Raw genomic sequence first — 25079 nt, forward strand, 5'->3', positions numbered from 1 at the left:
AAATAATTAAACCAATTACAACTTTTTCAATGTGTAGTATGTATGTGTAGCATGTATGAGGTCTTGATTTTATGGGGAATGTGGGTAATACTAGGAAATATAATAAAGGGCCTCTCTCTCTAGCGACAGAAGTAGGGCTGACCCAAGTTGGCATTATTCTCGTTGCGCATCCCAGCAAAGAAACGATTGATGTCCTCCTCGGTCACAACCTTCTTACTGGCAGCAAAATCCTGCAAGTACTCCTTTAGCTTGTCCTTCATGCGGTTGTACTCTGTGATTGCGTCGATTTGCTGTGTCCTGTCGATGGAGGCCAGGGCGCGGATGCCCTGCTCATAGCTGGAGTTCTCCTCGGCTCGCTTCATGCCGCGCTCCTCGTAGGTCTTGGCTGAGTCCTCGGCGTCCAGAAGAAACTCAACAGCAAGCTCCTTGTATAGTGTTAGGCAATCGGAACACTGGCAGAGTGACTTGCGCCAGTCATTAGTCCAAAAAGCAGCACCTGGAGTAAACAAAATAAAGGATAATGATAACTGTCACATAAAATAGAAATAGAATGTTCTTATAATCAATCTAGTTCTGACTTTTGAATCAAACATTTTAAGCCTAACGCACATAAACATACAATAAGTTTAAATTTCAAAGATCTACCATGAATCTAGAGTACTTCACTGATGGGCTGGACTCCCTGATGTACTGCGGAATGAAGCTATCACCGGAGCAGCGCATACTGATTGAAAATTCCCTGATTGCCTTGCAGAATGATAACCGCTTCTCCGGCATGTATCTGTGGGGTCGCATTACGGCCACCAAGGGGGATTATTACATTGCTTTTGGCTACACTAACGACTGCCTGAAGGATCGAAAGTACTTTTATAGTCTGGACCAGTTTCAGTGGCAGCTGCTGCCTTTCGTTCAGAGTCCCAAGATATTTCAGGCCACTATTCTGGCGCGGGAGCCCTTCATTGGGGATCCCAGTATGCTGACCTACGTTAAATTGGTAAGTACGGAAAGGAAATGGTACGAGGTTTCATTTGATTGAGTGACTTCCCTGCAGGATCCTACCTTTGACATTGTGGCCAATCATGTCACTGGAATCAGTCGCCCCGAGGTGGTCAAGCTAAAGGAGGAGGAACGCCTGGCTGCCATTGTGTTTATTATCACCGAAGAGTGCGCCATTTGCCCACGAGGAGCCTTCTACAAAATGACCGACGGCCGTGTAATACCGAACCAGATGTTCCGTGGTCTAAACAGCTTGCAGATCGACAATCAGTCCTACTACCAACTATATCGACTGCCCCGAAACGATCTAAAGGTTAACTTGGCCAAGAGAAGTGACTACAACTACGCCATCGACTTTCTGGACACTATCGATTGTGTGATCCCGCTGGGCCAGGCTTTCGCCTTGAATCTCCAGAAGAATGAGCGTCTGGTGGTGATTAAATCGTGCCTTTGGCTGGGCATGACCTTCTTCCACAAGATCGACTCGCATGAACATGGTTTCCTCTACTTGGGCGATGGCAAGAAGAACTTTGACTTGCTTTTTATGTATTAAGTTTGGTTCCTTATTAAAGTTACTTCCCATTAGGCAAAATGCTATACTGTACTCTGGACTACATAGAAAGGAAAACAATCAAAGTTCGAAGTGCACATAGACTCACCCTCGTGCTGCTTGAGCGGCTTGGGTCGACGGCAGTCATCCAATTTGGCACGCTTCTTGCTGGGCTCTTCTGCTTGAGATTCTTCCTCTCCGTCGGCTACTTTCATTATGTCGCAAATGCTGCGATCCAACTCATCCTTAAGCTGGTTGTCATCAGCCTCCGGCTTGGATTTTTTCTCATCCTTGTCCTCTTCCTTGGCGTCTTTCTCAGTCTCAACCCCCACTGGCTTCAGGGCCAAGCCAGTATAATCCTTAAGGAACGGCTTGGAATCCATGCAGCCGTCACAGATCATTTCACTGCACGAGTCCAACCATTTCTCGCTGGAGCCCGGGGCCTGCATGTGTGGCAGGTGGAACCAATCTTCACAGACGGCACACTGCAGCATCACTTCCTCGGTAGTGCGCTCGGGATCAGGATACGGACGCTTACACTTGCAGTATAGTCCCTGAAAATTCTGGTTATAGAGATTCTCCAAATTCGGCGACTGGGCGCCCTCCAGCTGGGGGTTTAGAGAGCATTTGCCCAGACGCTTAGTGGGGCAATCGCAGCGGAAATTGCGCTTGGTGTAGAGCTCCACCAGTTCGTGGTTCTCATGGCACCGGTACGAGCAGGCCAAGCAAACTCCGGCTGCCTTGCTCAGATCACCGCGAGATTCCGGGCAGCAAGTCAGGCATGAGTAGAGTGCCTGCCGTCCAATGGGGCCCTTGGCGTACGTACAGGATTTCTCGTCGGAGGCCCCCAGCACAGCGGCATACTCATCTTCCAGCTCCTTTTCCTGCTCGAGGACATCCACCATTGTTATTGTCGATTGCTCGTGGGGATTATTCTCATCGCCCTCGGCGTTGCTGCTGGTAGTGTTGAGTTCACTCATCTCTTCGACTCTTCTCTCGGAGGTGGAGCGGGACTGCGTTGCAAACTATTTAATTCCCTCTAAATAGAGCAACGCGTTAGTTTGGCGGGATGATGAACGAAAATTGCAATTAATTTACCAACGTCTTCTTCTTGATATTAAATCCAGGGACGTCGAAATATCGGTATGTCCCCCTAAATAGATATACTTATATCGTGTATCGAACAGTGTTGAAAAATGTTCAATGCTATCGAAAGTTAACAGACCTCTGTAAGTATTTCAAATATGTCGTTTTATTGGAGCTGGAGCCGGAATTTGAAAATTAAAATTAAATTAAAAAAAAATGGAACCATTATCCCCTCCAAAAACGAATCATTTAAAAATCTTAATTTACTCTTTATTATAAGAAAACATTTACAATATGAATTTCGCTTTAAAAAACTACACAAAGTCATAACAGGGCTTTAACAGGCCAATGAGATTCGCATTTCCGTCTCATTTTTATGAATTATATTTATGTACAAATGTGGATAACTAGAGTTATTATAACCAGTTGTACTTGAATTTTAAAACAGCCTTTTTTGGAGACCTCTATACATATCTCTTAGCTTGGTTAATCTTCTGGTGGCTTGACAAACTTAAATGCATATAGACCTTAGTAATTGGCAAAATTATTGTTCATTTGGGGGGTTCCCCCAAAACCTACAGCTCCGTCGCCTGCCAGCCCCAGGCCGCTAAGGGTCTCATCAATGAAGTCGATGGAGCCCAAGTCCATCGGTGTGCCGTTCAGAATCAGATCGCTGAAAGACTGGACGTGGCCCTCGGTCTGTTGCTGCAGCTGAGTGGGCTGGGTGAACTGGTGCTGCTCCGCCTGGATGGAGTACTGATTCTGAGCCGGCAGATATGCATTTGGTTCCGTCTGATACTGGGTCTGCTGCTGCTGTTGGTATACTTGGTGTTGGTTGCTCGGCGCCGTGGGACTCATGGCATTCATCTTCATGACGCCAACATTATTCAACTCCAAATAGTTAATGTTGTTATTCATCAACATATTATTGTTATTGTTATTCTGGTTGATGGGAGTCATGGATCCACCATTAAAGTTCGTAGGACTGCAGGAAGTCATGGAGAGGTTCGAGGTCTCTGGGAGATATAAATGGTTTGTATTCTGGCCGATCTGAATCGGTGGAATACTGTCCACTGTGCTGCAGGTAGAATGAGGCGAAGGATAGTTAAAGGTCCCTGGGGGGCAGGGATTACTCCGACTGTCCATATCCAGTACGGCCGGCTCCAGCTTGATGTCTTGCACATACTGCTGGGGACTCCTTCCAGGAAACAGCATCGCCAGGTTGGGCGACACCTGAGCCTGTGGCTGGCCCTGTGCTGGCTGAGGCGGGGGGACCACCGAAATTGGACCTGGAACACACAAATACGACGTTATTAGCCAGATGCTTGGAATGACAGTAAGCCGGAGAAAAGTTTAATGAACGCAGAGGTGAACCGCATGCAAAAAGCATTTACATAATTGAGGCGAAACTGAGGTGAAACTAAAGTAATTTGCGAAAAGCGAAAACTCAAAAAGGACAACGGTCAGCCACAACATCAACTTGCCAACACAACAAGGAGGCAATATCAACTTACTCTCGTTTGATGTCCAACTTTGGGGGCTATAATACGAAGCTTGGGAAAACTAGACAAAAAACAAGAAAGGGAGAAAATCCTCGGAGGCCCGAAGCATTTAATAGCCTTGCCGTTGCCAGATTTAATGAAAATATAACTTAATTTTTTTGGTTTAATTGGATGACAAGACAACAGATATTTAATTGTAGATTTTTTAAGTATTTCTTAAATAATTCAAGGCAAGACTATTACTCTTTCTTTGCAGAAGTACTTCACTAACTCTTGAGAGAATAATTTTTTTTCAAAAACGTTTATTTTTCAAATTCAAGTACAATTAGAATGTGTAGAACAAATATTTTCAATTCGAACGGCGCTCAATAAACTATTCCCTAAATCAACCAGATTTTTACCGACTACTATTCAAAAAATTTCCAACGCTTTCGGGCGAAAACAGTCATCAACCCATTGGTCCACAGTATATCAACTCCTGTTCTATATATCGTATATCTATATATTCAAAATTTTCTACTCAAAATGGTCATTAAAATGAGTATGGGTAGTGTGTGTGTTTGTGAGTTTCTAGGAACTATGTAGAGGTGAGATTTGTATTATGGAAACCTAATCCCAGCACCAATAAACATGAGGAATACTCTTGAGGACTTACTGGACGTTCTGAACTGCTTGGATGGATATAATTCTGTGTTCATTAGAGTGCGCTTAAGGCTTTCAATCGTTTGAGAACCCAGTTTACGAGTGTGCTGGATGCGGATGTCTATAAAGATATTCGGATATCGGGGTGGTTAGAAATAAATAGTAGTTTCTGTTTCGGGTAAGTGCTCTCAAAAACATTTCTAAATCTAGTAAGTTGTGAAGCCATTGTAGTTTGTAATACTGAAATAGAAGACGACTAGAAAACGTATTTTATAGTTATAGCTGTGTTGGACTAACTAGTGTCGGGTAGTCCCGGGTAACTGATGTTAAAAATATTTTTGTTGTTAAATTTCATGTTTTAAGCTCTTGGTTTCGGATCTAATAAGTGCAACTGTGTTGCCAATAAGAACAAAAATACATCAGTTACCCACAACCCCAATTTGTTCCATCCCCCAACCCCCATTGTCTACTGCAAGCCGTTGGCTTCCGCCAGACGCCGAGCAATTTCATCCGCGCTGAGGAAATCGGCCGCATCCGTTCCGCCACCGGCCGCTCCGCCCTCGCCGGATTCCGGAGGCTCCGGACTTTTGCTGGTGTACAGGGCAAAGTGTTCCGCTTCGGACAAGTCCACACTGGGATCGAGGACCACTCCGTAGGCTCCCTCACAGAGATTCTTGATGCTCTGCCGGTCGGCAATGGCTATCAGTTCCATGTTGCCATCGCTAATGGGAATATCGGCCAACTGGAGCGTGCTTAGGGTCTTCCTGTCCAGCGGTCTTCCATAGCTTAGGGTACTGGCATTGGAGTAGCTCTCCGGCCGCAGCAGGCTGTTCTCGCTGTCGCCTCCCTTCAGCGGAATGTGAATCACATCCGCGTCCAGGTGGGCAGGTCTTTTGCCGGACACACTGCTCGAACTGCGGCCGACGGGCTTGCCGTTCCGGGTCTCGCCTCTGCCCAGGGGTTGCATGGATTTGGTCGAGCTGCGATTGGGATCCCCAAGGGAGAAGTGGGCCACACTCGGCTCCCGGCTTCCAGTGGGAGTGGTGGCCCGGGAGCCGCCCGCTTGCTGTTTGCTGGGACTTGCTCCCGGTGTCAAGGACTCGTCGTCTTCGGCTTTGCTCTTGCGACGGGAGAAGAAGCGCGAAAAGAATCCTTGGCGCTTCTTCGGAGACGCACTCGGGGTGGGCTGCTTCTTGGTGGGACTCTGGTCTGGGGTTCTCATTATGATGATCGGTGAGGGAGTGGTTCTATTCGAACTGAGGCTGCCGTTTCTGGACCGACTTATGGATATCGAATCGCTGACGATGCTCAGGTCCTGGGAGTTTCTTTGCGGCTTCGGTGGCAGCGGCGGCAGCCGGTGTTCGGGATCGGGTGAGGGTGTCCTCGGTGGGAGCGGTAGTGGCGGCGAGTCTGGAGGCGTGGCCGGTGTCTGAGCTGCATTAACTTTGATCCTCGGTGCCGGTGGATTGGTTAGGACGACCAACTCGTCGTCATCCAGCTGGCCGAACGGATTAGTGGGTGGGTAGCTGGTCTGCTGCTTGTTTTCCTTGTTCGGAGCTCCTATTTCTACGGGGTTGTTAAAAGCTATCTGAAGGCTGGTGTACGTGGCCGTCTCGTCGAAGTTCTCATCCAAGTCCACCGACGCCTGGGCACTGGCCGAAACCATTTCCGGTTCGATCTTCTCGGTTTCCGGCAGCTCTTTCACAGCGGGATTCTCAAGGGTGTCTCGGCGCGATCCGTTGGCCGTGACGGGCAGACCATTGCCTTCGTCGTCCAGCTGGTTAGTAATGGTCGTGTTGGCGGTCAAGCTGCTCACGTTCGTGAACGCCGTTTGGGCGGTGCTGTTCGTCAGGGATATGGTGTCCCCGTTCTCCACCGTGAGGCTATCCGTTCGCTCGAACTCGCTGCTCTTCATCCACTCGGTTATCTTGTCCACATTGCTCAGAGGACGTGGCTGGAGCTGCGGGTGCTGCAGGATCTCCTCCATGGGCGTAGAGGTCTGCGTGCAGTCATCGGCCAGCTGGGGCAGCAGTTGCGGCACCTCCAACTCGATTTCCATGTCCGGTTCGTTATCGTTATCCGTGTACTCGGTGACGGTGCCGCCGTCCATGTCGTGGGACTCGCCGCGATGTCGCATTTGCAACTTCTTCACCGCAATCTCGAATTCGTTCAGTGTGCCCGAGCTCTGTTGGTCGTCGGAGGACACCGTGTTGTTCTCCTCGTCGTTGAGGTCCAACGGCGGGCAGGAGTATTTCGTGGCTGTCGTTTCGCTGTCAAGGGAAAGAATCTGCTGGAAGATGTCCAGCTCCTGGCGGCGCTTCAACTTGCGCTGCAGCCTGTCAAAAGTTACCGTACCTGTTTTGGGGTAGTACTCGAACTGCAGGGGCGCACTGGTCGCCTTATCCGAGGGTCGTACAAGTTTCAGCTCCACCTGAAGAAGAATTTAGAAAGGTTTTCAGATGACGGCATATGTTAATCAGTAATCTGATTAATCAGATTATTGCGGTTGGGGAAATTCTGAAACTACTATTAGCTCATTGAGAACTATAATTGCTTTGCTTGTGACCTCACAGACTGAAACTTACATTAACATTTGCTGTGATCTCTGGATTCTTGTAGCGGGGCACCTTGAACGTAATGGCCATCTGCTTGAAGACATCCGTGGGCTTGAACTCCGCATTCTGACTCCAAATCTCCCGGCCATGGCTGTCCGTTTCGTAGAATACCACCTCGATGTCGTCCTTGGCGACCCTGTCGCACAGCATGATGATCTCAGAGCCACCGGAAGCCGGGGCGGAGCAGGTGCAGATCTTGGAGATGGTCAGCTCGTTGCTCTTGCCGAAAATCGGGGTGGACACAACGGGGTCCAGGGGCACCGGCTTGTTGTTCACTGTGATGAAGCCCTGGTAGCAGAGACGCAGCTCGTACCGGTTGATCTTGTCGATCTGGTCCTTGTGATCGAATTTAGCTGAATCGCGAAAGGAATGAGATTAGCTTGGACTTCACAGTCTCAAGAGGAAACCTACCTCCAAAAGGATCCACATTGATCCGTTCCCTCTCCAGCAGGGAATCGCGCATCTCCAGCTTCTTGGCGCACTGGATGCCCACCTTCTGGAGCACCAGCCGCCGCTCCTCGGGAGGGAGGCGCTTGGAGTAGGTGCCGGACCGGCAGGCGTCCGCCTCCTCCTTGCTGACCAGCCAGTGGGGGTGCTGGCGGTAGGGTTCGTCGCTGGTCACGCAGGACACTACCACGACAACGGGACCGTCGTAGTTGCACACCTCGACGGTGGGGAAGGTCTTGCCCTTGTCCGTGTTGGAGTTCATGCCCGGAATCGATCCTGCGGTGCGGCCCTCGCACTTGTACCGAAAGCGGATTATATTGTTCGTCGGCTCCTCCACGATTCGCAGGTGGGGTCCACTTTTGGTGCTCGGCTTGGGCAGCGGCGCCGGGCTCTGGAATTGGAGTGGCAGGTGCGACGACATTACCGGCAGGGATGTGGACTGCGGGAATATTGGCTGTCCGGACGGCGGAGGGCCGCCCCCCGTGGCGCCATCGCTCTCCTCCATTGTGGCATTGATAATTTCCTCTAGGGTTGGTGAAACGCAAAAATCAATAAGTCCGAGAGCTAACAACAATTTGGCTTAAGGTGGGTAGGTAGGCGGTATTGGAAGGGATGGGGTCACCAGCAATGCCCCAGATTAAGTGGAGTGGCCCATTGCTTTCGACCGCAAATCGAAGCCACTAATTCCGCAAATGGAAATGTGGAAAAATAAGGGAATTGCTCTTCCAAAAGTGTATCCATCTCTAATTACAAGAAATGGTAGCCTTTGTGCGGCAAATTGGATGCATAATAAGCCTTTCCTGGCATATGACCTTCTTCCTGGAATATGTCAAAGGATGACAAACTAGAATGTGAATACGAAACTAGTCATCCATCTCCTGGCAAACGGAAATCGAAAACTGCGTGCCACTGGATAATTCCGTATCCATCAGATACGCGCCGACTACGGGGCATACTATATACATGAAAGGCAATGGCATTAGGTTGCCATTGTTTTGGCGAAAGGGTGGGGGCTTCTGCCTCCTGCCACCAGGTCTCATTTGAACTCTACCACGGCCAGATGTCGAGGCACTGACGTCAAAAGTTACGCAGCAATTTGCCAGACTTATTATGCCACTCTGCCTTGCATGCTCGCTGTTGTTGGCGTTTCTGTTTCTGCCACAGGCAGAGGCGGAGGCAGAGGCCTCGGATAGCAACATCAACATTATTGCACATTATTCACCCGAACACGAGCAATAACAATGTTCAATTAGCCACTAAAAATTCCCGGCCAATCCGATACTTGCTCATCCCCGGCCTAATTAAGCGCATTGTCGATTGACTTATGTGCCCAGATTATTCATTAATCCGAGAACCGGACTGTGGCAGGACTATGAGGGGCATTATGGTTGGACTCTGTTTATGTTAATGCGGGCTAGTATGTGCCATAAATTGATGGCTGTTTATACGCACCTATATCCCCCAAGAACTCGTCAGCCATTTGATTTCAGTGTTGATTGCCTGCGAATTAAAAAAGTGATAGATTGTCATTAAATTTTTCATATTGCTAATGTGTTTCCTGATGGATTAGTATTCCGAAGTGCTTTTTATACATTGTGACATCTTCCATCATGGATGTTTATGAAATAATAATGAGAAGAGAGACTATCTATGAGAGTCTATTGATTAACTTTGTTGAAAAATTCTAGGAAATTGTAATTATTTTAAATATCAGTGTCAAAATACATGTAATCTTTAATTAAATATATTCTCTATTAACTTAATCGCATTAAAATGTTCAAGTATATGTTTCTATTGATAGGTCGGGCGAGCTGTCAGACTTCAAGAAATTATAATCTTGGAATGGGGGAAAAACTGCTGTGACGTTGACCTGATTAGTGGGCTTATCTTAGTTCCGTTCGGTCCACCTACTTATAAGTAGTTGCTCTAGGACCGGTCCGAACATTTTACTACTGGTTATCCCCCAAGAATTTCGTCAGAGCCAAAATCTGATTTAACAACAGTGAAATTCCCAATTCCATCCATCGGCCCAAGAGCAGCGCTTATCTGTGTGATTTTTTCTTTCCCCCAAAGGTGGGCTGATAACATAATCTGTTGCATTTCGGTGATAATCGGAGCAAGAATGGGTGTTGCCGGGGAATCTCTCGGCATGACTCCGAAGGTCGTAAAGGTGATGGGGGTTATCGGCTGCGAAGATTTGTGGGAAAATTAGTAATAGTTCTTAGTGTATAGAACTACTACTGTTTGATGGAGAAAGTTGACTTGATGGCTTTATCCTTCTTTGGTATTTACCCAAATCCTATAACATGTGCCTCTGCCCTTAACGATTTCCCCTGGCCATTATGTAAGCATTCAAATACCGACTACTGGCGCATCGATCAAGGCTATCATTGTTACTCGCCTTGTGTGTATGCGGGATAATAACATTGTCCGTGTAATGTGTATTTAATAGTCGCAGCCATAAAGAGGCCAACAAGGCGAACCTTGCCCCGGTATCTGCCACGAAAGTGTTTTGCATTTTCCGCCCATAACTCAACTTTTCAACAAAAGAAGGACACAGCAGAGCACACATTCGCAAGGCAGATACAATCCAGAAGAAGGTCTTCAAGGAGCCTCAGACAGCCTATTTGTCTAAATGCCAAACGTTGGCGTCAAGACTCCCTCACCCATACACCAACAAAACCCACTAATACACACGCACTGGGGGGCTTGAAAAAATTTGCATATGTTAATTTTGTTTACATTTATAGCCTTGCAAAAACAATTTGTCCGTCAGTGGATTTGTGTTGTTGCTGCTGCTTCTTGTTTTGTTCTGGTTGCTTTGCAATTCACACCACACACCACCACAGCACACCAAATACACACATATGTATGTAGCTGTGGGGACACATCCTTCGGTCTTGTTTACGAACCACATGACGCTTTATGGGTCTACCTCTGTCCCTGCCGACCTGCTGCCACTCACGTGGGTAGCACATCTGAGCCGAGTAATAAGCGCAAGTGGATAGAAGTGTGCTGGCAGTCGTCGTAAAAACACTCGAATATCAAAATATCAAAGCATCGATTTACATTTATGACACATTTGACTGTTGTATTAAAAATTTTCCAACAATAACTAAAGGCTCAATTGCAGCGAGTAAACATCAGTATAAAATAATGAAGCTGAAACACGAAGGGCCCATAATATTTGAAAATCTGCATCACACATGGCGTATACGTAATATGCACCGAAGAATATTCTCCACAAATATTTATGAGAAACGTGATGAAACGCAATATTTGTGGGATTATCCCAATAAAGATTGCATAAATGGTGCTTTTGCCAATTAATAAAATAGTACGTCAGCCATGGCGTATACGTAATATGGGAAGCATTTCTCTGGAGTACACTTGAAAATGTGAACTTTTTATGAATTTTTAAAGTCCAGAGACATCTCCGAGTGCATTAAGGCAGTCGAGTGACAGGCAGGAAAGTTTTTATCGAGGTGTTGCCTTACTGCCACTGACAGCAGACCCGCTAATCTCATTCGCAAAGCGTATCCTCATCCAAAAACACACAACACACACCCACACACTCTGTGCCATTCTCTGCAACATCCGGGCAATGGCCTGGCTTTGAGATATCATTTGCAGGCATACATTATGAAATATCTCAAGGTCGTCACCGAATTTAACTGAAATTTAAATATTTAGGGCCTAATTATACCAAAAGTTTGCCGTCAAACGAGGCAGACCCACAACGAATGCGCCACTGTAATCCTTTCTCGTTTTCCACACATCCTGGGCGGACCTGGAGCATGCAGGCATCCGAAAATAGCGAAAGGACTAATGGGCGAGCTAATTGGTTAAATCTTTTCGCATATGTGAGCAGCTGTTGTATATTTAGAATCTGTAAGTATGTCAATTAGCCCCTTAACCAGCAAGGAGGGTGGTACTGCCTCCAAAAGGATCTAAAACCTCAAAAACTCCACTGATTAGGGAAGAGTAAGTAAGTTTTCTTCAGAAGATCAATATTCCATTAACATTTCTCTCCATCCAGCCTTACAGTTTAATTTTTCTATTTTATTAAGTGCCTCAAATGCAAAAAAAAGAAGCTTTCCAGAAGCGTAATTGCTTGATTCATCTCCCAAGGACTCCCTCTTCCGCCACCTCTGTGCCGGGCCTAGACCGGAGTATCCTCCTCCTTGAGCTGAATAATACTTTAAGATGGGCCCTGGGTCTGCCAGCTGAAACAGAAAAAAAAACCACGCACAAATTTAATTCGCATTTTGGGCTTAGGGCGAGTGATGGCCAGTGGGGCGGGTCCTGGGGAAGGACTCGGAAAAATTCGGCGACATAAATCAGAGCCACGAATCGGCGCATAAATAAGGCAAACAAAAAGGCCTTCGCCCACGGAAAAGAAAAGCGAGTTAGGTAGCAGAAAAATGTTAATTAAACGTTGTCAAAAATAGAGGGCATTGGAAATGAAGATATCCGGGGATGGCCAAGGAAATGCCGGGTTTTGAGTTACTGGGCTGGAGCATTATGTCCTTTGAGCAGGATTGTCGTCTGACATACATATTTCAGTAGCTAGAACCTTGTCACGTGCTCAATCGATTGGAAAATCGCGTTCTGAACCGAAAATAAACACACAGCTAAATAGAAGAGAATAATAATGGAATGGGTCCGAGATCGGTGCCGGGGACAGGCCAGGGCCGAAAATTCGCCACCCACTTACCCTCCCACTCACACTCCCACATCGCACACACTTCACACACCGATGGCCTAATCACACTCAGTCACACACAATACACACACACATGGGCTCCACATCAAACACAGACTAGCAGCTCCCCCCACTTGCCAGGCACTCTCTCCCATTGGCACCTCAAGTACTTAAGCCCTGTGTGTGTCGGTGCGTGACTGGAGGTCCTGCCAGTGTCCTAGTGTGGATGCCGAGTGCCTTGCATCACACTCCATGCCCGTGTGTATCTACGAAAAAAATTAAATTCAAATAAAAAGTTTCTCGAACGAATTTCGCCTGTCACCCGAAAGTAGAAATGAATTCTCGCAGGCGATGACAAAAAATCTCCCACACCTCCAACAGCCCTTCCCCCCCGAGGAAAATCAATAAATGCTGAAAATTATGATTTCCCCGTAGTTCTTAGACAGTGTCCTTGGACGGGTCTTGCCCCGCTGTCACTTGCAGGAAATCCATTTGCCGCTCTATATGCATCGCGTATATAAATAACTAATGTTTGTTTACTCCCCGAACCGAACTTTTCTAAGGTCACCATCGATTCAGCTTGGGTTTCCATTTCCATGAAAATAAACTTTTTAATGTTTAAAATAAATGAAATGTTTTGTGCTCTGTCAGGGAAAAGGTAGCAGCGGACAACGGCTCTAGGTCGAAGGTGAACAAATATTAAATAAAATTGGACCTCAAAGCATTCCCAATCAATAAACTGCCCTTCTCTCCGCTTTTTTTCCCTACTTTGTTCATAATTTAATCAGCATTTAACTCATCGTTTTGTGTGCTGATTGCCACAGCATTTTCATGCACAAAATTCTTATTTAATTTGTTCAGACAGGCAGCTCAAATGGATTGCCGAGGCACGTGCCACACAGGGGCAGCTAGCTGCTGGAAGACTAAGCTGGTTTTGATAAGCTTTTCCACACTGCCTATCAGTGGGTAATCCCTCGGCGCAGACTTCCCCGGCTAATTAGGAACGAAATGAGAGGCTAAGTGCTGCAGATTGCCCTTCCAAATATAGAACGTGGACACCTAGGTGGTGGTTACAATTGCCTTTCCTGCTTGCCAGGACAGTGTCTGTGTTTTCGTTGGCCAACCGCGTGAGCCCATAAACCCGAAATATACTTTTTGTTTTGGCAACATCACCTGAAAACTGTTAACGTATGCGCCCGACTAATTAAAAAGCAATTAATTTCCTCACATTTTCCGGTTACATTTGGCTTCCCTCATCACTCACAGTGGCGAAGCAGGGCGAAGGGAAAAGTTAAATTATACAGCAAATCGATTTTCATGGCATTCCAAGCAAATCAAAGGAAGCATTTTTGCAGTCAAGTAAATAATGCCCAGCCCGAATGCCGGGTGCCGTGCCGACCAGACCAGGCCAGTGGAGCGTTAGAACCATTTTCATTCTAATGGCCAAGACAAAACCGAAACAGAGGCACACGCGATGCCCGAAAACTGAAGAAACCGCAGCCTTTAATTATTTTGCCATAAAACTTTTCACGATTCAATCAATTCAGATTTGGTCCAGCATGGCGTATGCGTAATGGGAGTCTGCTTTTCCGACATGGGGTGTGAAATTTTCTTTCGAGGGAGGCCTGGGTGTGAGTGGCACATAAATGTAAAGTTTGGTGGTTGTTCGAGTGGAATATGATGTTGGGACGGAGGGATTTTTAATAGAATTGGTTGATAGCTTTGATAGCTTTGGTGGAAGTGATAACGCTCGTCTGAAATTTAAATTACTCATCAGCAGCATGGCGAGATTTCTTTCGAATATTTTGACACGAGATGTCATGCCAAGACAACAAAGAACAAAAGAATAAAATATACACATTTATTTGGAAAATATTTAAAGAAAACCTTCTTAATAACCTTCCTGGCACTGGCATTCAATTTACAATAACTTTCAACTGGCAACAAGTCTGCTTAGTACAAGTTGCAGAGTTATAGCTCCGACTCTGTAGGTCGAATGTAAGCAAACTGCCACACACCCGGGCCAAAAGGTGTGAAAATGTAGCATTTGTTTGTGTTGCTTTTTTTTTTGCTTTCAACAATTGCCGAAAAACATTCAATTCGGGGCGATACAAGTAGGGATAGCTCGTGGCTATCTGGGCGCAGATAAATCGATATTTAAGTAAGTTTTGACCCTGACTGTTCCATTTCGTTCCATTTTTATGGATTCCCAGTGTCCGTGTGCGTGCGGAAAGTCTTCCAGTCTTTATGGCATTCTGTGTCTTTCGATTGCCGATTGCCAGTCAGTCGCAGGTTGTGTTTTCCTTTGATTACAAATGAAATAAACGAAATGATCCAGATGCCGTGGATGAGAAATTTTTATAAACTTTTCTCCGATTTTGTAAAAATATTTACATTTCGTTAATATAAATATTTCTCTTCCCTGGCCTCGAGTCAGAAGCGCTTCAGAATCATATTCCTCTTGAGATGATTCGATTAGAAGCCAAGAAAATACACTCTTTCCAGCTTAGCCCGGAGCTTCTTATCGCTTACTAAGGAAACACAAGCAAACAAGTACCAGTTTCAAGGCAATTAGCTTTTCAGTGGAGGTCCAAGAACAATTATGCATTTGGGAGGAAACAACTACTCGGGGGAATAGTTCCGGCATGTGGGCCAGCCAAAGCGATCTGGACCAGTATGCTAATGAGGCCTGCAATCGACAAATCAAACAGAAAGCCATAGAATAATACTTTATATTATTCTTATTTAATCGCTGTCGACCGCAGCCTGCATTGTGTGGAGATTTATTGGCATATAATATAGACCAGTAGATAGGTTCTAATATGTGATTCATTTGGCATTCAAAACAAGCCTAAAACTGACTAAATAAAATGTCAAATTTGAGGGAAATGTTTGCCAAACAGAAGGTACTAGTCCACATTGTTTTCTGTACAAAATTTATAAATAAAATTTGCATTTCACGCGGCACTTGCATAACTAATTGCCCACAGCAAGAGTTGATATTTATTTATGTATCTGGGATTATAATTTATGAATATTTCTAATGTATGCGCTTTCATGCAGTGTCATTGCAGTTCCTGAGCCAGGGTGTGCAGTGTTCTCCGTCAGATCTGTCTACTAGACATCGGTGCTTTACAAACTACGCCTTAGATTTGCTAATTTTGTTTTTTTTTATTCGCAAGACTCATATTGCGGGCTAACCTTTTATGGGGTTTATGTTGTGGTTTGTCCCGAAAACAACTCTATTAGCTATTAGCTTATTTAATTTAATTTCGAATCCGAATGCACTCTGCGACACAATAACCGAATTATCTCTTTGTTTGGACCGACACGTGTAATTGATTAAAATTCGATTTTATTCACTTATTTGTGTTTTGTTTGTCTGGCTTATCGCGCGTGGGGGCTTAGTCACAAACAAACCGCGCCAAATTTTCGACTCAGCCTCTTGGCCGATAAACAACAACACTTCCAAAAAGCTGTCCAAGCAACGAGCGCTGCTGTTTGGGGCTTTATTTCTTATAGATACTGCAGCCGCAGCCAGTTGATAGCGGACATTGATTTATACACACATCTGCAGTTCACTGCGGTAGTTGTCGTATAATTAACAAAGACACACACATATAGTCGCGTGCGACTTGCACAATATGCTTTTAATCGGAGGAAATGGTTAAGAGAGTGGCACGACCGTACCCGGCCAAGTTCAGATTAAAAATGAGCGCAAGCTTCCCAGTAGCTTCCAGGCAAGCTCAACTCCGGCAGCGCCCCGACGCGATTCGCTCTCTCTGGCCGATCGCACACAGTACGTATACTTGATACGTATACGTGATACGTATACGTGATAAACTGTACTGGCTTCGCTGATATGGCGATCGCTCTTGCTGCGCTGCCTTTTTGGAGCGCAGCACTTTTGTTTTCGTTTCAGCCCCGAAATCGTCCATTGATGGCCGTACTTCTTACGTCTGCCGTTGTGTTTATTGATTTTTGTTTTTTTTTTTGTGCGTTCCTATGACGTAACAAATCGCACAAAATTATTATAGATTTTTAAGTGGGTTCAGCCGAGTGTTGAGATTTTTATACTACACGGCAGGTGTTTCAATTTCCATTTTTTTCTCTTTTTTTTTTTTGCTATAAACAAGCAGAGGTTCCTGGAGGCCGAATTTTCCGGTGATTTTTCAGGGAAAGCAAATTTATTGGTTCAAATGAAATGTAAATAGTATCCCTAAATTGTTAGGTCTAATGAACTCTCCTTAAAAAACTTAAGGAGATCAACTGGAAAATTAAATATTTCGAATTTCAAACAAAAGATGTTTTTTGAAACAAAAGATCAAAGAGACAGAACATCTAATCGATCAGTGGAGAAGCGGTGTGAATCACTCGCTTTAATGATCTTACCTTTAACATTAATTTTTTTAGCCATCGGCCATCTGATTCTCAAACATCTGGGCATCTGGCAGGTGCACAACAATAGATCCTATTTATTAAATATTGACAGATGAATATTTTTATTGATTTTCCGAGGAATTGACAGACTCGAAACTAGCGCGGCCCTCGGCCAATGTAAATTATAAAATCTATATGGACCTGGCCAATTGGCGCAAGCAAAATTCCCCAAAAATGAGGAAAAAGTCTCGACGGCGTCTAAGGTCAGGCTGAGTTATTAACTCAATTTTTGGCTTCTGTTCCATCGCCGGATTTTAGTCATTTAAATAAACACACAAGTGCAGGCCAAACAATCGAGTATACAATGTTCGGACCTGGTCGGGGGGAGAATATTTGTGGCTAACATTGCAATTTGGGCTGAAATAATTCAATATTGTTGTGCCTCTAGATATTTTTCTTCTGGCCAAACAGATTTTTCAACTAACAACAAAGTTTTCGAGAGGCGTGGGCGGGTCGAATGCAATTTGTGAGCTATTTTTCTGGACCTGAACAACAAAAACCATAAAAGCAGATGACTAGTTGAAAATGTAACAATTTTAGTGGTCCTCCGTTAACTGGAATTGTTAAGAATTTTGATAATTCATAATGTTTTATTTTTTATTGTTTTATTTGAAAAATTAAACAATTAACCATCTCTACGCTAAAAATAAAAAATTAATCACGTCACGAGCGATGCAGAATACTATTTTGGGCACAAGACGTAGTACGTAGTACGGCCCATGACGTTGCAAAGTGGAGCCTACGTCACAAAAATCTGAACTCATTATGGAGCTTGGTTCGGCGCTCCACAAGAAGAAGAAGCTGGGCGAAGAAAGAGAGGCTGAGGCAACCCCCCCGCCATGCAGCCCCTGCAATTCCGGCACATGTGTGTGATTCAAGGTCACACGCGTAAGCGGTTAAGAGAGAGGGAGAGAGAGAGAGAGAGAGACCGGGTGACTGACTGCAGACAAACAAAGCCAAGCCCCAAAGACACAATCACGGGTGTAAGGGAGATGGGGCCACAAAGAGAAAGAGGCGAAGGGGGCCAAGGCGAGGGGGCGGCGAAAGAGAGGAGCGCATAGTTGGGCAACCACTTGTTGTTGCTGCCGCTTTTATTGCTCCTCTTCGTTCAGCCCCACATTAAGGCCAGCTTGAATGCACTGCCAAAAATTATCTACAAGTTTTTTATTAAAAAAGAGTGTAGATAGTTAAAATATGATAAATTATTTTATAACATTAAATTATTTAAATAATATTTTTGTATTGTTTTGAAATATATTTTTTTTATATTTTTTCCAGTGCCTGTGCAATAAAGTCACGACGAAAGGTCGCAGACGCCCTCAAAGAGGCAGCGTAACAAAGACCTCAGCGCATTAACATTCAAGACATCCACTAGAATAGTGATAAGGGACCTTCAGGAGGAGCGGGGCTGGGTCGTCAGGCGTATCGATAACCCGATGGGGCCAACGGGCCAAAATTACAAACGAACTGAAAATGTTTGAAGACCAAAAGACGCAAAAGCAATGCGTCCCAATTAATTAAGAAAAAAAATTAAGTACTGCGTCGAAGCTAAGATGTCCTGCGTAAAACAAGAACTTTCATAGGCCCCTTGGGAGTCACTATTGCTGATTTTATAAAAAAGAATTGGAAGAAGAAAGCGGAACTTCAATATCTTACTAGGAAATTATACGTAAATTCATCTCATAAAAGTTTTTTTCCAAAAAAATTTACCAGAAACTCCAGATTATTAATTAATCTTAAGCATAATTGATTCAAAAGAAAAATATTGCGTATTTATGGTACTTCCGTTTAAATCAACCTTTCCAGGTCCCTTTTGAATTGTTTCTGTTTAAATAAAATTATAAACTCTCCTCTAATCTTTCCTAATAAATAATAGAGGTATGTATGTATATCTCTACTATGCTGTAGTAACTACTATTACCACTATTACTATAGTAACTAACTTAAATAAAAATGTATGCTCTTTAGATTGGCCAATCCCCTCCTTTTGAAAATATAAAAATCCAACCAAAAACCTGTCCGTCTGCCGTGTCTTGGCTTTGGGGCCTGAAGCACTTGATTGGCTTTGGATTCCCCGAACTGGCGATGAATCACTAGCCCCGCACACAATCGCAATTCCGGTGGCCCAAGCCCGATACAATTGTATCTCACACTCGCTTTCAATTGGGGCCACTCTGGCTTAATGTTGGTGGCTCTGTATCTGTGTGCCTGCCCATGCGGAAATCTGCGGAGAGCGAAAGCCGAGAGAGAGTGGGGATCCTACTGGAGGAGCAGCTACTGGTTGCAGTCTCCACTCTCTTTGCCTTTTACTTTGGCAGATCCATTATGTAATCGGCAAGTGCAGTTGGGGAGTTCCGCATGCAATGCAGAGATATTGTATCTGTATCTGTTGGAGCTTTTATAACTCCAGTGTGTAATTACACTGGAAAAAAGTATCTTTTTTTCATCTCTATTTCTTTCAGTATCAAGGCTGTTTGCTTCGAAGACACTTACTCCATCATTTCACAACTACAGGTAACAGGTAACTGAGACACAACAAGACAGCCGACAGATTGTTTTGATTCTGCCTTATGGCCAGAACCAGCAACAACAACAACTGTTAATTAATTAACGCCTGGCGAGGTGGGTGCAACGGGACAACAACAGTGTGTGTGTGTGGGATTAAAACTTATTGCGATTTGGCAAACAGAACTGGCCACAAGCCCAGAGTTCTCTCGGAGCTCAATACCTTGTTTGTATTTCACAGTTTGTTTTGTTTAAAGCGGCGAGTGGAGAGTGGAGAGTGGAATGCGGAATGTGGGGGAAATAATTGTTCAAAGGTCAGATAAGACTGAACTTTAGTGTGATTGTGACGAAAAGTGTTCAGTAAACTGATATCTTTTGGGCGCGATTGAAATAAGAGAAACAGGGAAAAGCAATTTAATTAGAGCAGAGTAGGACCTGCCTAGTATAACTCTTTGTTTTGGCTAAAAAACACCTAACACATGTTAGCCTCACATCGATTCCCAGGAAAAGCGGTCATTTATTGGCTAACCGTTTTGCAAATGCCAGTAACGCGAACAAGTCGCTCAATTGCCAACATTATATCCGATTAATAATGCATTGTCTTTCCAGGAACATTCTTAAGTACACTTCCAACTGCCAAGTTCCCAGAAGTGTCCCAGAGGCGTGCGCATATTCGATCGACTTCAGTCGATTCCAGTTAACACGTCAGGGACTTTTTATTGGCATTATTAACGTTCTGATCCAAGTCCCCAAAACAGGTCATCATCCAAACAGCCAAATGATAGTCTGACTTGTGGCACTCCTAAGCGAAAGATCGCCGCATGATTAATGTAATTGGATAACTTTTTCCCCAAGACGTAAGCATTGGAGAGTGTAACACCTGTAGCCCGATGCGGGGAAATGACTAAGATCCCCAGATACCAGTTTGAGAGACCAGTCTAATTGATCCGCTGGGAGAAACCCAAGCGCACATCAATGAAATGTTCTGCCACAATCCCCAATTGTTGTATTTGCTCTTAATGGCCAATTATTTATAAACAAATCGGAATTTTGTAATCTCGCGGAGGCAGTGAGATTATTTATAGATGGATTCCAGAACTCACCTAAATCAGAATTTTTAGCCGGAGCAATAATTCAATATGTTTTGTTGATTTTCAATTTTCCACTCGAATTTTTTTCAATTTTATGTTCGTTTTTCGACTTTAATCACTCCCACACACGCACCAGGCAACAGGCACACCACTTTCAGATGCGAAATTCGAGCCGAATCTATTGTTTTATGAGCACATTTCGGTTTCGATTTGAATTTTACGTTAGTTTTCCGCTCCTTCGGAATTCCTGGACTAAACCCTGCCTTGCTTCAAGCTGTTGAAGGAGACCGACCGACAACCTTATGCCACCAGCGACGAACCGTTAATGAACCGATGCCGCCTTGGCCACCACGCAGAGTGGTGGAATATCGACACACTGTGGGGAGCTGCGCCAGCACACGGCGCCAGCAGTTATACGGACGGACTGCCGGTTATTCTGGCCACCCTTCTAACTTCCACCCACACTGGAGCTTCCAGATCCTAGAGGTAGTGGAGTGCTCCCTTGAAGGGGATAGTTGGAGGAGCAGCTGAAGTTCCTCCGGCGGCACTTCCATCGGCAGCTGTTGGGCCAGCCAGGACGGAGCTAGGACCAGGACCGAAAACAAGAGACGAGATACTCTGTTTAATAATGGAAGGTTCTAGGGAGGATGGTTTGGAGCCCCGAGTATCAAAACACATTGCTAGTGTCTCCAGTTTGAAAAGACATTCCCATGTCATAATTGGGCATATATTGGAAGGATTTCATCCGGGAATCATAGGAGACGGTGAACGGGATATATATAGGCAGAATTGGCTAGAAACGAAACAGAAAAAACTTATATGCGATTGAAACTTATTCGGAACTGAAATATTAATATTAAGATTCTTAAATAACGTTAGTTTTTTAGAAAAATAGTTTAGTTTAAGTTTAATTCTAAGTTTTTCAAGAAAAAAGCATAAAATAGAATATATTTGCTTCATTTAAAACTTACATTTTGTTATACATTTACAATTACTATTACAATTACATTTACAATTTATGATATAACTAATTATTAAATATAACCAGTTAAATTATTAATATATAGTATATACTTTATATATATATATTGAAATGATCACTGAAATTTTGTTTGACTTTTGGCCGACAAAAGTTGACCTAGGACGGTTATTTGAAGCTTTCGTCGTCGCTTTCCAACACTTCAAAATGTATCGTAAAACTAAAGCTCTCTCTCTCTCTCTCTCGAATATCGAGTGTGGGGAGCTGCGTTTGAACGCACATTTGGCGCCCAATGTAGCGGAAATTGTGCCCCCCGGGAAAATGGGCCGCAAAATAAGACAACGGATGCGGAGGCAACCGCATCAAGTTACTTACGATGTGTGAGAACTCAGCCGGATGTGATGGTTGAGTGGATGATAGCCGGGGGCGAGACGAACTGGTGCCCCAGCAGGATATCTCTCCGGCTTTGAACATGGCCCGGATCCGGATTGGGGGTAGACGTAATTCGTAACATGTCAATTGAAGTAATATCTTAATCATTATTAAAAATAAACCGGTTCCTTAAAGCAACTAAATCAATTCTCTAAATCAGTCTCTACCATCACATTTGAATTTACAAAGCAGTAGGCCTTACCTTTGGACTCTACCCCCATAGATCTGTCTTGTTAGTTTCCTTTTAGCATAGCACAGATCTATAATTTGTTTCTCTACGTTTGGAACATAATACAAAAGTTATTGTTTATTTAATTTGTTCCCGTCGAACTTAATTTTGATTCATATTTGGACAGCATGTGGCCGAAAAGTCCTCGCATCCGTCAGGCGAACACCTCACCTCTGAACAGTATATCGCCGAAGGGATCACCAAGGGCACTCTACACAAAGTCTTCCATCCCAGGACAGCTAAAAAAGCGTCGCAGTTATGGCTCAAGATACCTCAAGAAGGATATGATGTAAGTTGTGCAGAGAGGGATGGATTCAATAGAAAGTAGTGGCTTGGACCAACCCCTTTTGTTTTTCAGCCTCGACAAGGAGAACAACAACCAGTTCCTGAACAAAATACCCAAGGCAGTGCTGCTGACACCCTCGTCCTCGGACAACTCACTGTCCACCTCCACCACCAGCTCCGGCCAGCCCAGCTATATGGTTGCCCCCAAGAGCAGCTTCGTTAAGGAACCCTCCCTCTCGACCTCCACTGTCGTGGCACCTTACTTGACCCTCAAACGCCAGCAGACCGCTGCCATGATTAATTACCGTGTTCGCAAGTCGGTGTCGCAAATGGACTTCAAGGAAGCACGACGCACCGGGAACTACCAGGTGGTGGCCCACGTGCCCTCACCGCGAAAGATGGCCAACGCGGAGCTCGAGTCGGAGGAATCTGCTGTTGCAGTTCCGGCAGGATTAGAGGCCAGTGTGGCCAAGCTGGTGTTGCCGCTCTGCGAGGGGAGCGAGGGAAAGATGAGCTTTGTGGTCGCTCCGGAGCAGGATGCCCGCGTGGCCAGCCTCAGGATTTTCAACACCATCATGCTGCATGCCTGGCGCAAGAGGCGTGAGGAAGTGCGTCATCTCAGCGAGCAGGTGGAGGATTACAAAAAGAGTGTAAGTGGGTTTTGAGGTTACGGAATCTGCATTGTAGATGCCAAAGGTCAGGGGCGTTGCAGTGGAGGTGCTACTATGGTTTCTATAGATAACTTCTACTTCAATTTAACAGGTCGTGAAGAATCGCAACCAGTTGCATGTCTACAACTCGCTCTTCTGCGTTGAGAAGCGCCGCAATGCCACCTTAAACGACCAGTTGAGACAGTCATTCCGGGACAATGCACAGACCAAGCTCTCCTACGAGGAGCTGAGCTTGATCCTGGTGCAGACTAGGAGCGAAAAGGACAAGCTAGCCGAGGAGTTGTCTGCCAAGAACCAGGACATCGAAAATCTGCAGGATATCCAAGAATCTCTTAAGACTGAACTCTTCCACGTGAACGCCGAACAGCGGAAGCATCTGGAGCAGCTCACCCAGCTGCAGCGCGAGTACCAGGAGAGTCAATTTTCCCTGGAGGAGATGAAGCAGCAGCTGGAACTGCTTCACATCGACCTGGCTCTCAAACGAGATTTTATCAAAGATTTGCGCGAAAATATGGCTAAGCTGGAAGAGGTCAAGCATGGCCTCGATGATCAGTACAGGTAAGTATCTCCAACCGTTTATCGAAATCTCTCTGAATTTGAATTAAAATAATTAGCAAGCTCCTGGAGCACTCCTTGGAACTGGAACAAACCCTCCAGGACAAGCAGGAGCAGGTGGTCACTCTGCAGAACTGTCTGGCCGCCACTCTGGGCCAGAGGATCCGCCAGTGCTTTGCCCAGAGCCAGGTGTACCAGCATGCCACCTACCGCATGCTGCACTTCGTGGCCCACTACATGTTGCCGGGCACCCCGCCACCTCCACCGCCGATTATCCCGGGAGCGGTCACCAAGCTGAAGGGGCTCTTTTCGCGTGCGCCCCAAAACGGAGGTCCTATGGTTGAAGATGATGTCCTTGACAGCGATGACAAGGACACACCGTCCAAGAGTCTCTTGAAGTTAACCAAATAGTTTATTGTTCTCTTTTAATATTTTTCTGTTGATTGACGGTTGATTTTGTTCGTAAAATCCTTATAGCCAGTTGTTAGTTAAAAATGTATGCATAAAAAAGTAACATCCTCTTGTTAATAAGGCTCAGTTATCATCAGGAGTAGGACGTATGGATGCGAACATTGGCTCGATTGACGCCCGAAGTAATCCAGTTGCTTGAAAAAACGTAGTCGCCCTCCGGAAAAGGCCAAACTGAGGCCAGCTTCTCGTGTATGAAGTGGGTGGGCAGTCGATCCACAATTACATCATGCTGATATTTAAATAGTTATTTAAACAAAAATCTGAAACAAAATGCTTAAAACAAGCTTACGTCGTAGGGACACGAGTGGTTGATGTTGGTGTATGTTCTGAATGCCTTGAACAGAAAGGATATGAAGGGATTCTGGACTTCGAGCATTTTGCAGCCGTCAAAGGTGAAGGTATAGTTGAAGGGCGACAGGCCATTCGAACGCTTAAAGAGCGCGAAGTTTACCTAAATGAAGGAAATATATCCAGAGAATTAAGTTTCAAAATTCCAGGCTCACCTTAAACTGATTAACTGGAACCTGAAGGAGCAGGACCTTGAGGGAGAAATGCTTCAAGGTTCGGTTAACAGCTTTAATATAACAATATTCGAAAACGGAGAAGTTTCTGTCGAAGCTAGTACACTTGATATTGGTAAAGTCCACTCTACGGCACTCCATCTTGAAAAGGGTATTAGAATTAAAGGGAGTAGTTTTTAGGAGAAGTAGACGGCTACTCACCAATTTTATAAAAAATAAAACTAAAAGAACACAACCGAATCGGAAATTCATTTCAACAGCAGAGCAAATCCATAAGTACACTGAATGCGAATTTATAAAGTTGGATATTTTTGTAAACGATTAAACTCTCGTTAGGTCCACCAACCATTATAGATA

The 25079-nt window shown here is 44.9% G+C and overlaps 5 protein-coding genes across 8 annotated transcripts; 2 read left to right on the plus strand and 3 right to left on the minus strand.

Annotated features, from left to right (window-relative positions):
* Nucleotides 1–22: 22 nt before the first annotated feature.
* LOC6497919 (putative E3 ubiquitin-protein ligase UBR7) lies at nt 23–2744 on the minus strand. Its single transcript, XM_014906406.3, has 3 exons — nt 2645–2744; nt 1656–2585; nt 23–496 (listed from the first exon to the last, which is right to left on the minus strand). The coding sequence occupies exons 2-3, from the start codon at nt 2524–2526 to the stop codon at nt 120–122; spliced, it is 1248 nt and encodes a 415-aa protein (XP_014761892.1). The 5' UTR covers nt 2527–2585; nt 2645–2744; the 3' UTR covers nt 23–119.
* LOC6497614 (radial spoke head protein 9 homolog) lies at nt 491–1588 on the plus strand. The gene is made up of 2 exons (XM_001961676.4): nt 491–994; nt 1052–1588. Exons 1-2 carry the CDS (start codon nt 647–649, stop codon nt 1547–1549), a joined length of 846 nt encoding a protein of 281 aa, XP_001961712.1. The 5' UTR covers nt 491–646; the 3' UTR covers nt 1550–1588.
* Nucleotides 2745–2880: 136 nt separating the features above from the next.
* On the minus strand, nt 2881–20922 carry LOC6497918 (dorsal-related immunity factor Dif). Of its 3 annotated transcripts, XM_001961674.4 has the most exons (7): nt 15745–16261; nt 9291–9338; nt 7803–8363; nt 7362–7744; nt 7132–7207; nt 4790–4897; nt 2881–3921 (listed from the first exon to the last, which is right to left on the minus strand). In XM_001961674.4, the coding sequence occupies exons 2-7, from the start codon at nt 9316–9318 to the stop codon at nt 3161–3163; spliced, it is 1917 nt and encodes a 638-aa protein (XP_001961710.2). In that variant the 5' UTR covers nt 9319–9338; nt 15745–16261; the 3' UTR covers nt 2881–3160. The 3 variants fall into 3 exon arrangements, with proteins under 3 accessions (XP_001961710.2, XP_014761891.1, XP_014761890.1); XM_014906405.3 differs by lacking the exons at nt 2881–3921; nt 15745–16261 and adding an exon at nt 20592–20922 and having other exon boundaries at nt 4147–7207; XM_014906404.3 differs by lacking the exon at nt 2881–3921 and having other exon boundaries at nt 4147–7207; nt 15745–16267.
* Nucleotides 20923–22203: 1281 nt separating this feature from the next.
* On the plus strand, nt 22204–24244 carry LOC6497615. The gene is made up of 4 exons (XM_001961673.4): nt 22204–22508; nt 22578–23154; nt 23267–23733; nt 23790–24244. The coding sequence occupies exons 1-4, from the start codon at nt 22348–22350 to the stop codon at nt 24139–24141; spliced, it is 1557 nt and encodes a 518-aa protein (XP_001961709.1). The 5' UTR covers nt 22204–22347; the 3' UTR covers nt 24142–24244.
* LOC6497917 lies at nt 24119–25049 on the minus strand. 2 transcript variants are annotated; one of them, XM_044716568.1, is made up of 4 exons: nt 24924–25049; nt 24705–24863; nt 24491–24652; nt 24119–24430 (listed from the first exon to the last, which is right to left on the minus strand). In XM_044716568.1, exons 1-4 carry the CDS (start codon nt 24972–24974, stop codon nt 24275–24277), a joined length of 528 nt encoding a protein of 175 aa, XP_044572503.1. In that variant the 5' UTR covers nt 24975–25049; the 3' UTR covers nt 24119–24274. The 2 variants fall into 2 exon arrangements, with proteins under 2 accessions (XP_044572503.1, XP_001961708.2); XM_001961672.4 differs by having other exon boundaries at nt 24705–25049.
* Nucleotides 25050–25079: the final 30 nt, after the last annotated feature.

Source organism: Drosophila ananassae, chromosome 3R, assembly GCF_017639315.1.
Source record: "Drosophila ananassae strain 14024-0371.13 chromosome 3R, ASM1763931v2, whole genome shotgun sequence".
Classification (NCBI taxonomy): domain Eukaryota; kingdom Metazoa; phylum Arthropoda; class Insecta; order Diptera; family Drosophilidae; genus Drosophila; species Drosophila ananassae.